Source organism: Peromyscus eremicus, chromosome 4 (assembly GCF_949786415.1).
Source record: "Peromyscus eremicus chromosome 4, PerEre_H2_v1, whole genome shotgun sequence".
Classification (NCBI taxonomy): domain Eukaryota; kingdom Metazoa; phylum Chordata; class Mammalia; order Rodentia; family Cricetidae; genus Peromyscus; species Peromyscus eremicus.
Window position 1 is genome coordinate 3,580,707 of NC_081419.1, and position 13,679 is coordinate 3,594,385.

At 49.5% G+C, this 13,679-nt stretch overlaps 1 protein-coding gene across 3 annotated transcripts in view; it reads left to right on the forward strand.

The window, feature by feature from the left end:
- Nucleotides 1–13,679, forward strand: part of Rapgef1 (Rap guanine nucleotide exchange factor 1) — a 123,333-nt gene that overhangs the window by 20,468 nt on the left and 89,186 nt on the right. Inside the window, exon 1 of one of the 3 annotated variants that reach the window (XM_059259933.1) lies at nt 2,982–3,130. The exons of the other annotated variants lie outside the window; for them this stretch is intronic. Within the exon in view, the coding sequence (XP_059115916.1) occupies nt 3,067–3,130 (64 nt within the window). The 5' untranslated portion in view covers nt 2,982–3,066. Of the gene's footprint in view, nt 1–2,981; nt 3,131–13,679 lie in introns of those variants that run through there. 3 annotated transcript variants of the gene reach the window in all.

Genomic DNA, 13,679 nt, shown 5'->3' on the forward strand with positions numbered 1-13,679 from the left:
GTCAGGAGGAAAGTTTTCCTAGGCAAGGATGACGATTGGGGGATGGGTGAGGACTTCTCAGGAGCTGAGTGCCTCACCAGCCCCCAGCCTCCAGCCCCCATCCCGCACCTGGAGTCTGCTTCTGAGTCTTTGGAAGTTTGCAGCGCTGTCCTCATTCAGTGACTGTGATGGCCCGAGGCTAGGTTGTCTGGCTGGGGTCAGCACGTACTCCCAGTGCCTTCTGGTGTTTGTGGGACATGAGGAAGCATGGCCTTGCTGGCTAGGAATAGAGCCATCCACTCTGGTGGCACTGGCTTTTGTTTGCTTTGCTTTTTGAGACAGGGTTTCTCTTGCACTAGCCCCAGAGGCCTGAAACTCACAGTATATAGCCTAGGCTGGCCTAGAACTGCTGGGATCCTCCTCCTTCAGCCTGTCAAGTGCTGAGATCACAGGCTGGAGCCACCATGTCCGGCTGTCCTTCGGGTTTTGATTCGTCCTGTCTGTGAGCGTCTCCTGTCAGCTCCCTGCATGGGAAGTGCCTGCCGATCTTGACTGACAAGCATATTTACCTTTTGGGATGTTTCTGGGGACACTTTCTCTGACTTGGCAATTCAGAGGGAATCTTTAAAAATGGACTCTTGAGCTCATCTCCCCCACCCCACTGGAGCAGCACAGGTCTGAACATTTGGAACCAGGGCTGCCTCAGAAGCGTCTGAGTCACCAAGTCCTCAGGAAAAACTGCTCCTGAGAGAGTCGTGTTTGTCGTCTGGAGGGATGCTGTTGGGATCTTGGGTTCATTTGCTCGTGGAAACCTGCCACCAGAGTGACAGCTCAGAACTAACAGGGCACAACCTGAGCTCAGCTCTAGACACATTTGCTGCTGCTGCTGCTGTTGTTATTGTATTTCTATATATGTGTGAGTGTGAGCGTGCACATGCCATGGTGCATGCGGGACAGCCAAAGGACAACTTTCAGCAGTCAGTCCTCTCCTTCCACCTTGGATTTCTACGGGACCAAACTCAGGTCATCAGGCTTTTGGGGCAAGTACTTTCACCTACTGAAGCATCTCACCAGCCTTGAGCCGATGCACTGTGTGGATCCGTCATAATCGGATGCCTGCATCAGCGGCTTTCTAGAGCAGGAGGGGCAGTGATGATGTGGATGACACACCAGGGCACAGGCCCTGCACGGGTCAGGGTGGTCTCGGTGTGGCTGACCCGTTCCAATGTGGGGGATCAGGTGGGACTTCTCACTGTTCACTCCTTCACCTATCCACACCTGTCCACACGTCAGCATTGCCAAGCACAGCTTCTGACAGGCATAAGGTATTTGCCAAATGTTGATAAAAGAAAACTTTCTCTAAGTGAAAGATATTAAAATGCAGGTTCTAACCAGAGCCTCTTTAATATGTTAGTTTGGGACATATATTAAACTGCACATAGTGTGGAAGAACAAGATTGGGTAGCATATTTGTAGCTGAAACCTCCCTGAGGAAAGAAAGGTGTTCAAGTGTTTAATGAGAAAGAGACAGATGAAGTTACTGCAGCTCATCAAAGAGGCCGGTGTGGTTAGCAGGACTCAAGCTGGGTTTAAGTCAGTCTTGACTAACTAGCAGCTTTGCTGGGCTGCGCAGGAATGTGGTTCCTGCTGTTGGCTTGGCCAGTGTGTGGGGGCCCTGTGACCTGGCGGGGGGCGGGGGGGGGGGGCTCAGTGTGCAGTGAGGGAAATGGAACCCTCCTGCTTCTGCCCATTCCTGCATCAACCTTGGAAAGATGAACTGGGTATGGTTTTGTGATTTTCTGAAATGCGTTCTGTACTGATGGAGGAAAACACAGCACCTGAAGATCTCGTAGAGATGTAGAGGCCCTTCCTGTCCTGCCTCATTTTGCGAAGCCCTTCTTCAGGGCTGGCTGGAGCAGCACCAGGGTTGAAAAGAGCACTAAGCTTTTCTGTGGTTCCAAGGGTCTGCTTTTGGGTGTTGTCTTCAGGCTACTTTGGTTTGCTGCCATGCCATGCCACCCAGCTTCACAGAACGTGTCTGCTGTGTGCCACTGGCTGACCTGGAACCAGGGCTCTCCCATCTGACCTGCCAAAGCTTTAGAGTCTGAGGTCAGGAGACTGATCGTGAAGAACATGTCCCAAGCTTTCCTAAGTAGGTCTAGTCCAAAGGACAATAGAGGTGGACTGGTGATGTGTCCACTTAGCAGATAGGAAAACTGAGGCTGCTGGGTTTATAGGTAACACCAGTGGCAGCGTTGAGTTTGAAGTTCTGACCCTGACACCTCCTAGCAGCATTTCTAACCCCTCCTGTAGGGGTTGAACTAAATTAGACTTGACACTCACTCTGTTTTTTCTTCCTTTTCCCGGGACTTCATGCCCTTGTTTTCTTCCCAAAAACCAGGTGGCAGGACAGTTTCTCCAGAAAATTGTTCTTTCAAATAGAGCTGAAAGGCTGCCTTGGCATTTTGTTGCCTTTGTGAATGAAGACATCACTTGCATCTGAGTGTTTTGTTTTTCCCTTGGAGCCACACTGTTCATGAGACCAGCCTGTTCCCCCTGACCATGTCATGGGGCTGAGAACGAGACAGACCTTAAATAGGTGTGACATGGGGGTCTGTGCGAGGTTACTCACTGCACGCCCTAGAATGGCCCATTGTGACTTTCAGCTTCTGGATCACCAATTTCGACTTCTTCCCCTGGGAAAGCAGCGGCAGCAGTGGGAGTGCAGCCCATGCTCCAGGCTGCTGCTGTGCTAGTGAGTAATGCTGTCAGAGGAGGCCTGAGGAAAGAGCTGCTTAATATAGTTGATTACTGCGACCCACCGGTAGGGCGGTAACACCCTTGCTTCTGGTTTCCTCCAGTACCACCAAAGAATTTGAAAGGCGGGAGCCTGAGACCTTTTAGAGTGACAGAGTTCCTGCTTTTTCCAGAGGGTGTGTCAGCCCTCCTGGGGCTCTGCCTGGGGCTGCTAGGTCATTTGTGTTATCCCAGAGATGAATCCCCTTTCAGCCAGTGATTTGGTTCTTCCTCGTCATTCAGTGAAGACGCCTGGGCTGGGAAAGGTGCTGTGATCGGCTGGCTTTAGGGATGGGCAATGCTGTTGAAAAACAGAAGCCCCTGAGACAAAGCCATCTGTGCCCTTGGAAACAAGGTAAGAAAGCTCTGCCCCCGTTTTGTTGGAAGCAAGAGGGTGGTCTTGTCTGAGACCCTGGCCCAGCTGAATCAGCGTGGGAGCCACCTTCCAGATCAGAGCCAACTCATTTTGTGGCCTTTCTAAGGGCTGAAACACACATTACCTTATAATGGCCAGTGTAGCTAGTGGGTGGTTCAGCTCAGGAGCTTCTGTGTTGACATCGTTCAATTTTTAAGACCTAATCCAAGTCAAGAGTTTTGCTATTCAGGATTATTTTGTGATAATTTGGGTGTAAAGAACGTTGTTAAAACTTCTAAGCATGTTTCATCTCCCAAAGATAAGTATATACCCGTCCTGTTCATCTATTTTTCACACCGGAAGAGGCAGCAACCTCTCAACGCTGACCCTGACCCTCAGGCCGCTGTGTCAGCTCTGAGGGGAGGAAGAATGGGGTCCATGGCACTGTGTCAGTAGTGCTGACCCATCAGGCTAGCAGCTGGCCGGTGTGCCAGAGGTGGTACCTGCAGGACTTGGGGACAAGGTCTCGGTATTCAGCCTGTACTGGTCCCGAGTTTGTTGTCTCATCAGGCTGGCTTCAAATTAGGAGTCCTGTTTCAGCCTCCCCAGTGCTGGGATTACAGGTGTGCGCCACCCTAGCCGTCTTTCCGGGTCCTGCCTAACAGCTGCAGTCATGCTTGATTTGTGGTTGGCAGTTGCCTTGTGACTATGGCTGTGTGTGTGTGTGTGTGTGTGTGTGTGTGTGTGTGTGTGTGTGTGTGTGAGTGAATGAAGAAGCAGCTGGAAAGAAATGCCTGCGAATGTTAACAGTAACTGTTGGAACCGAATCATTGAAAGTTTTTCACTTAGAAGGGAAAATAGGTGGGATGTTCTAGCCTTTCTGAACCTCCCTCCTCATTCTCTTGTCTGCTGTTTTTTTGAAGAATACCCCCACTGGATTCCAGTTTAACAAGGCGGAATAGGAAGTGGCTAGGGGCTTGTGCTGGGAATCATCTTTCTTGGGTGCTTGGCATTGAATCCAGCACTTGGAATTTGCTAAGCAGCCCTGAGCTGTACCCTCAGCTCCTGTCCTTGCTTTCCTTGGGACTGAGCAGTGTAGGAGAACACTCTTGGTTTTGGATAGTCAAGCTGGAGTATTTAAAGAGCCGTGCTTACTGTAATTACCCTGACACAATGCAGCGGAATGATGCATTTGAAAGTGAGGACTTCAGATGAGCAAAATAAGGGAAATCTTAACAAACGCCAGGAGCCAGGTGATGGGTCCGTAGTATAATCGTTATAAGCAGTACCTGCATTGCGGCCCGGGGCCTCACCCACGCTAGGCAGGTGCTTTACCACTGAGCTACACCCCCAGCTCTCTTCGGTGTGTTTTTATATGTGTAAAATAAAAGCAAGCACCCACTCACTTAGCTTAACTTGTATAGTTTTTCATTGGAAATAACTGGATTTACATATGAAAGTACAGAAAGGTCTGAGGTTTGGTTGGCTTTTGAACAGCTGTAGAGCCATGGTTGATAGTTCACTCCTAGCAAGCAAGCCCCTGTGATCTGTGCTTTCCAGCTCACCACTTTCTTGGGTGGACTGATTGCTTTATCTAGGGTACACCTGGGGCCATGTTTGCCTTCTCGGAGTCTCTCTGGCCCTCACCTCTGCGCCTTTTCCAGTCTTCTTTCAGTGAGGTGGTGAGGTCCTTCCTTCCTGGTGGATGCGTGGTGGCTCCTGGCAAGCCACACAGTTGGGGTCTCTGACACACCAGGGAATGGATGGATGAATGGAAAGTGCAGTGTCCACATTTGCTGCTGCTGGGACAGCCCAAGAAGCTTCTGTCACTCTCCCCAGCTTGTTGCCCTGTGGTGGCTGGTACTCTGAGTAAACGCTGCCAGAGCCAGGGAGGACGTGGAGGGCCGAGCCTTGTTGCATTCTGAAGGCTATTTTATTTTTATTCATTTATTTATTTGTTTGATTTTTCAAGATAAGGGTCTCTGTGTAACAGCCCAGGCTGTCTTGGAACTCACTATTATAGGCTGGCCTCGAACTCACAGAGATCCTCCGCTTCTGCCCCACCACCTGGCTCCGAAGGCTGTCTTCAAAGAGCCTGTGTGCCCCTCCCATCAGTCTGTCTCCACGCCGTGGGCTGGGGAAGTTGGAAAATTGAAGTTGTATGATGGTGTGAGTGTCCCAACTCTCCGCTGCCCTCCAGACTCTTCCTTCCTTTCTCATATTGGCCCTAGGAAATCTCACTCGGGCAGATACACAGCAATTGCAGGTTAGTTATTATCTCCTTGAAACAGATTGTACGTTGCCATGTGGGTGCTGGGGACTGAACCTAGGTCCTATGGAAAAACAGCCAGTGCTCCTAAACACTGAGCATCTCCACCCCACGCCCTCCCTAAAATCCCAGCAGCCAGTACCACCAGGCTGGTGAATGGAGATCCTAGTGATGTGTTTGCATACAGTGTGGGTGGTAGCCAGGGAAATTAACGCCCTCTGAGGAAGGGCTGACTCTGAAAAGCTTCTGCTCATAGGCTGATAACTAAGTGGGGCCTGCTGTGCCGGGAAAGAACCCGGCAGGCAGAGGGTAGGTGGGGGAGTTTGAGGGGGTGAGGCTTTACCTCAGCGAAGCAGGGGTGGATTTAGAGGTTTGGATTGTAGCCAGCAGAGGTGTTTAGACCTGCATGCACAGTGGAGAGGCATCTGGTGCAGCTGGATGTCCATGTGCTGAGTCATAAATGTCTACCCAGAGCCACAAGGACCAGAGACTCACTCTGACCACTGACCCAGCTTCACATTTGCAGGCCTGCTTCCTGGTGTCTAAGGGAGATGAGTGATGAGGCCTTTACTCTGCAGTAGCTTTAACAAATGCATACTGCTTGCTGGGAATGCTTGCTGCTATACATTGCTCACTGGAAAGAACCCTGCATTTACTGGGTCCATGGGCATAGACCTTAAGTCGACTCTCTCTCTCCCAGAGCCATCAGCTACGTGAGTTTAGATAATTCTCTACTAGTGCCCTCCTCTCAAGGGAGAATATGGTGACACTCTTAAAGGACTCTTTGGGGTTACCAGTGTCCGTGTGCCCTGGTCACCATTGTTTATGGTGCAAACTCCCAGAGTATTACTCCTGTAGTACTCCCAGGAGACTCAGTTTCCCCTTACTGGCTACTGTTTTTGTTTTGTTTTGTTTTGTTTTCCAGTTATACAGTGGTTAAGAGTATGCCTTCAAGCTAGGGTGCCAGGGTTGAATTCTCTCATTTTCCAGTTATTTGGTAGTCAAATACAGAGAACGTACGTTTTGCTTTAGATGAAATAATCTTACGTTATTTGTTATCCCTCCCATCTCCTGGTGCTGGTGATGGAACACAGGGCCTTGTGCGTGGTATGTAAGCACGCTGCCCTGAGCTGCATCCTCTGCCATGATACTACATTAAGGAAAACAGTGGTAAAATACAGAAGAAAACACATGCTGAGTTCCTACAGGACCTAAAACCTTGAAAGAAGACAGAAGCCGTAGCTGCTGCTGCTGTTTTCCAGAGCCCTGCACATACACACACCCATGGTTTGTTATCGTCACAAGCACGTGTGTGTGTGTGTGTGTGTGTGTGTGTGTGTGTGTGTGTGTGATTTCCCCTTTGATGTCAGGCTTCTGTGTGGCCCCATAGCTCCTGCAGTGGCAGTGGCATGCCCTCATGTTGATGTTGCGCACAGTTGTAAGTTAACCATCTGCTGTTGATGCTCAGACTGCCGTTTTGGGCTGCCGCAGGTGGGGGCAACACTGGGAGCCCCAGGACCAGAGCTGTGGATAAGTTTCCTTAGGACAAATTCCCAGCATCACATTCCCAAGATGGGAGCATAGAATAACTTTAAGGATCTCACCATATTGTTTTCTCAAAGGGGAGGTGTCTGTCAACATCTCACAAGTGAGACGTGCATTCCCCAGTTGACCTCAAGCACATTAGCATCCAGTGTCCTGTCTGTTTTGAGATTTTCTTAGGAAACTTGAGCTGCACTTGGAGTGCCGCAGTGATGCATTATCTGAGGAAAGGGTAGCCAGGGCCACCAGCATGTGAAGAAGCTGTTTGTTACAACCTTCTCATCCCCACAGTCCTTTGCTTTGGGCTTTCCTTGGTTGCATTTAAGTGGCAAGTTTCAGTGAAAGAGGAACGAGACTTTGTTTAAGGATGCCCATTTGTTGTCAATACTTTTTGTCTTCTGTCTCCCAGAGATTACTGATTATTAAAAATTATTCTCTCGTGGGACATGTAGAATGAGCCAAGGAGTCCTTGCATTGTTAGTGTCGGACTGACTGCTGGGCTTCGAGGCAAGCAACCCAGCTTGTCCTTTTTTCCCAACTGCTCATAAGTGATGAGGCACCAGCTCTGCCGCCACTAAAATAGAACAAGGTGTGGTTGTATACATCAGTAATCCCATACAGAAAGTTGAGACCAGAGGATCTTGAGTTGAAGGCCAACCTGGGCTACGTATTGAGACCTGGTCTATAATAAATATAGCCACAATAAATGGCTGTGGTGCTCTTAATTAGCTTGCTTGAGAGCAGTTGGGACCAACACATGTAGTACCTCAGAATGTGAATAAATGTGATGGATGAGGAGGGGTCTAAATGAGGGTCAAAGCCATGTGTGATACAATTCAAGAAGGTTCAGGACGGAAGGAAAAGCTTTAAAAGCAGGTTACGTGGCATCCTTTTGAAATCACACGTCTTAGGCTATAAGGGTAAAGATTTTCTAAAAGGGTTACCTAATTTTAACAGTGGAGGGATCAAGGTGGGGTGTGAAATCCTGCAGCTTGTCTCTTCTGTCACCAGTGCCGGAACAGGGATGGACAGTGTATGCAGTACTGCCAGGAAACAGCACATTGTACAGCTTATTTCCTAGTTTCATGGTACATTGTAAATATTCTGTAGTATGGAAAACATTTTACATGTAGAGTGTAATGTCTGTAAAATACAGTAGATAGCATGTGTCACATGTACCATCTGTAATACAGCACGGTAGTATGTATAGCCGTGACCAGTAGCTGCTGGGATGTGGTATTAGGCAATGCCAGTGGCTTCCTGTGTGCCAAGTGTGATACCAAAAGATTGACACGCACAGTGGCTTCCGTTTGTACACAGTTGGCGTCTAACTGGAACCTTCCATAAACTGATTTTTTATTCAGTAGGGATCAGCTATGGGGAATGGAAACTGTAAGTGGGAAGGGATTTTTCTCATGAGAAGTGTGGGGTGTTGTTTTGGGTGTGGGTAAGAAAAGGGAAGGAAACTCGGCTCTGTCATCAGATAGCTCCAAATTTAGAACAATGTCTGTCCTGAACCGCTGGCTGTAGAATGTGCTTCACCCTGGGAACGTGCATAAAATTCATTTCCAGGTTTCTAGACTTCTTTTCCAGCTGTGTAGAGGCTGTTGTCCTTATCTACTGTGATAGCAGTGGCCAGCAGCCACCCAGCATCTCCAGTTACTTTCCAAGGATTGCTTGTAAGACTCCTGTGGGAACCTTGTAAGACTACAGACTAAAGCTGAGAAGTTTGTCTTGTAGTTCATTTGTGTTAAGGGTCTGTAAACATAAAGGACCAAGTGGTATTTTAGAAGAAACAAAGTCAAGACTATTATGTAGGTGTTTACATAAACATTTAAAATATGAAAACCATTCCTTGGTTGCAGGCTATAAACAAGGAGCCTGCACAAAAGATGGCTGCTGGAATTCTGGATGATAGGCAGTTTACTAACCCCTGACCTCCAGAGTCTTGGTCTGGATGTTTTCTGTGGTCATTGCTCCTCTGGGAGGTCAGCAACATGTTGTCCCTTACCCACACAGGGTGTAGAAGACATATCCAGACTGGAGGGGAACTGGGTATCACATAGAGTGCTCACCATTGTGGTTGGAATGGGTCTGCTGTGCCTTCTGCTGTCCAGCTGGCCCCACACACCCAAACTTTTATTGTCAGGAGAGGAGCCTTTAGTGTTCCCTTTGCCATTGAATAGGCTGTGGCACTAAGTATAGTGGAATCATCCTCCCTGGCAAGTGAGCTCTAGCCAAAGTAAAATGTTTCCAGTGGGAGAAAAAAGTCAATTTCATTATTCGCATTGCAGATTGAAGGGTATCCATTGAATGTGTGCCACAGACACTGTTCTAGGCTCAGGAATGACTAACAAACACAAATCAGTGCTGCCCCCTGGAGTCTACAAGTCTGTACACAAACCAGTGAGAGGTAGTGTCTTGGATAGCAGGCATGTGTCCTGTACGTGGCACAGAGGGGCCGAGGGTGTCCAGTGCTTGAGAGTCTTAGTGCTACATAGGAAGGAGAAGGTGGATGCCCAAGTGTTGTGGATATCCACGCTAGAATGCTCTAGAAGGTGAAGCCTGAGAACTTTGAAATGGGAGCCCAGGAGCATCCTGGGACAAGCTAGTCTGGAGAGTGACGGCATATGAGCATACGAGGCCATGGACACAACTGCAGAAATGTTGCGGGGAAACCTTTTGGGATAGGGAAAGTTTGGGCTGGGATTTGGAAGAGGGAGGCAGCCAGGATAACTGCAGAGCTTCTGGCCTGCATATCTGCAGAGCTGCTGCTGCAGATAGCTTGAAGAGGCCAGTGGGACAGACTATGGGACTAGTGAAAGCTGAGCTGAGTTTGGGATGTTTGGAAGAAATCTAGGAAGTAGCCCTTAGGCAGTTGAATATAAGAATGTGGGGAAGGCACTCGGTGAATCCCAGCAATTGGGAGTTCGAGGCCAGCCTAGTCTACAGTGTGAGTTCCAGGACAGGTAGGGATATACAGAGAAACCTTGTCTTGAAAAACAAACAAAAGAATGTGGCGTTTACGGCTAAGAAGCCAAGTGACTAAAAATGCTTGCTGTGTAAACGTAAGGACCTGAGTTCAAATCCCAAGCACCCATTTAAAAAACCAGGTGTGGGTGTGCTCACACCAATTATCCCAGCATTGTGGGGACCAGTGGCATGATTATCACTGGGGCTTGCTGGCTGTCACTGTAGCTCCAGGTTCAGTGAGAGTCCCTGCCTCAAGAGAGCAAGACAGAGTGATTCCTCTGGCCTCTGCTAGCATTCCCATATATGCACATGTGCCACGTAGCACACATACACACATGTACTCGCACACACATACACAGTCAAAAATCAAGAACACAGGATTCAGAAAAGAGTTACTTTTTGAAAGTTATCATCATAAAGGTGGGCAAGCTTATCTGAGAATTAAATTGGAGGTGGAGGCCTAGACAAGAGCTCCAGAGCATCCAGCATTAGAAAGGGTGGGAGACACCAGGTAGAAAGGCCTCCTTGGAAACAAGGAGCAAAGTAGGAGGCAGGTAGGGTACCCTGGAAGCCTGGTGTGGAAAGTGCTGCTGTGGAGAGAGGGTACTGAGGTGCCAGGTAATGCTGTGTTGGGTCCTAGTGCCTGAGGACTGAGACCTGACTACAGGACCTGGCACCTTGGCAGTCCCTGGGGTCTTGCCAAGTGGCTCCAGTGGAATTTGAAGATAGAAGAGTGAAGGGAGTCACAGCAAGGAGGTGGCCACTAGAAACATGCACAGTTTTTCCAGCTTTGCTGCACAGAGCGAAGACGTGAGATAGCAGTCATTGAGGGGCGGGTGGTCCAAGGGAAATTCTCCTGAAGAGTGGGATGAGAGTGTGACTGAGATCTACGGTAGAAAAGGAGGGGCAGGTGGTGAAGAAGAGAATCGCTGTATGTAGGAGTTGCTAACCGTAGCTTCGCCACACTCAACTGGTCCCGAAGGCAGCTCTTGCTGGCAGTCGCCTTTCACTTACTGGGCTGAACTATAACTAGTATCTAGTCTGTGTTTCTGCAGCTGGAAGTTTAGGCTGCTCTGCTGGCTTCTGTCCCTCAAGTATCTGCAGACAGCTGCCAGTCACCTACAGTGGCAAACCCCCCAGGGAGTCGAGGCAGAGGGAGGGGAGCAACTTCTGGCTCCTGATAGGAGATTGTAAAATTACCTTGCCAAGATGTGTGGGTGCAAGGATGGGAAGGCTTGGGGTCACTTCTGCACACACTGTGCCACTGTTCCCTGGGCACTGTGCTGTTGCATTTGAGCTTTACTGGATCTCTCAGTAGTAGACATACTGGTCACAGTATTAGCCCAGGTCTCGAGTAAGCACATGGTCTCCAAGTTTAAGATTCCAGGCTGGTGGGTGGCAGAGTCAGGGCCCACACCTGGTCTCTAGTGTCTGAATCCGTTCCTTCCCTATTTCACCTTCCATGATGTCTGTCTCTCTCCTTTAGAGAAGATGAACAATGGTTTGTTAGTTGTCTCATCAAGGGCATTGATCTGGATGGGGATTGTCTTGCTGTGGCCTGCCCCGTTAAACTGCAAATGACCGGACAGCTGCATTTATTAGAATCCCATCAGGGTCACTGTGGCGTGTTTAATTATTGCCATTTCTGCTCTCAGCTATTCCTTCACTTTTCCTTTGTCAGCCGAGTCTCCTAGGTCGCCACACACAGCCTTCTCCAGCTTCCTTGCCCGCTGTTATCCTGTCTCATCCTTACATCCTTTCTTTCTGGCCCTCACACTGGGCCACTTTGCCAGTAGTCTGGGATTAACCTTCTCTGCTCAGGCCCTCCTCTTCTAAAACTTGTGTAATTGACCCCTTTGTGCTCAGCACCCTGGGCTTCTGCCTTCCCAAGGGCCGAATCCAGAAGGTAGGGATGTATGCAGTGGCATCCAGGAACTTTGGCTCCATCCCTCTAAGTCATTAGCCTTCAGCTTCCTGAGCTCCAGAAGAATGTGCTAATGGAGCTGTGTCATAGGCCACTCGGTGAGTGTGAGGGCTGCAGTGTCCACACTTCAGCCCAGGGCTGTTCTCTTACAGCAGCTGTGCAGTGCCTGTCCCCTGACTTCTGCCTCTCATAGCCCTTCAGTCTCCTCTGTGCCCAGCGGGTGCCCCACCCCACCACTTAGAGCAGCAACTCATCCCATTAGGAAAGCAGCTGGGGAGATGGCTGGGTAGGGCTGGCTCTGCAGTCTGAGGAGATGACATTTGATTGGAGAGCAGAAACCTACCTCCCTGCAAACATGTTAAATACTCTCTTTGGGCAAAGGAAGACTATCAGTAAGTTTGGTTGTGATGCAGGACCCTTTAATCTAGCCTGTGTGGGGAGCCAAAGAGCTTTGCCCTCCCTCCTTGGAGGGAAGTTGAGCCTTCCCTGAGGAGGCTGGGTCCTGAGGGAGCTTCACTCTGGCCTGCCCTGCTCTGAGACAGCTGATGCTGGGACAGAGAGGTGGTCTTTCTTCCTTTGTCACTCGCAGTCCCAGGAAGTAGTCCCCGCTGCACACTTGCCGTGGAACCCTGAGATCACTTACTTGGTCAGCCTGGCTCTGTGCATCTGGAGAAACAGCTGACATCCATCGCCTGAGGAGTAGGAGGCAGACTACATGAGCCGGTGCTTGTGAGTGCTCCTCCTGGGGCCAGCTGTGATTGAGTGCTCCTCCTGGGGCCAGCTGTGATTGAGTGCTCCTCCTGGGGCCAGCTGTGATTGCGTGCTCCTCCTGGGGCCAGCTGTGATTGCAGTTACTGTACAGACTTCGTGCTTTAAAACTGTTTTATTACATACACCTCAGTTTTAATTTTGTGGCAGGCATGAGGTGGAGATGTCTTGTCACAGCACATGTGTGGAGGCTGGGAAAACAGCTTGCCAGAGTCAGTTCTCTCCTTACACTGTTTGTTTTTGGGAATCAACCTCAACTTGAAGCCTAGTACCTTTACCTGCAGCTCCCCCACCCCACCCCCCCATCTCTAGGTTTCACAGGTTGTCTTCTGTGTTGTAACTCACTGGTTAGGGAGTCCTCATCTAGCACTTTCACCATGGCTCCTTACACAATTGCCTTTGTTCACTCTCCCCAAGATTGTATTATCAGACACCACTGAGGGCAACGGCCATTGCTGTTTCCTTTCTGCCCAGGCTGTCAGGAGCTCTGCATTGCTCGGTGTCTTTAGTTTCCCAGCTACAGTTTGCAGCTTGCTGTTTGCTGAGTTGCTTGCTTGGGATCTAGGGCTCAGTTGAGACCTAAGGGGAGTATCCTGGAGTCACAGTCCCCCTGGAAAGTGTCTGGAACCATCTGTAACATACAGTTCACAGCAGAATCATCAGGCGTGGGGTCTCTGTTACATATACTTTGTTCTTCTTTTTGAGATGTAGACACCTAAGCAGCTACATTGATTGATGCACATGGGAGCAGAGGCAGTAGAATTGTAAGTTGGAAGCTGGCCTAGGCTATGTAAAAACCTTTTTATTGGACCTGAATCCTTAGAAGAAACAAACAAACGTTGATCTGGATGAGCTGACTGTCACCATGATGGCCCTGCACCCCGTCCCTGGTCTTCATATCCAGCTGGAGTGCCCTTTCGCTCTGGATCAGCTTAGTCCCTGTCTAACCTCTGCCTTCTTTCTCTTCTGAATACTGTCTTCTGGGGAGAGAGTCATCATGCTGTGGGCATCTGAGGCTTCCTGCCAAACACACATGGGTGAGCTTAGCTGCTGCTCCTGCCCGCCTCTCACAG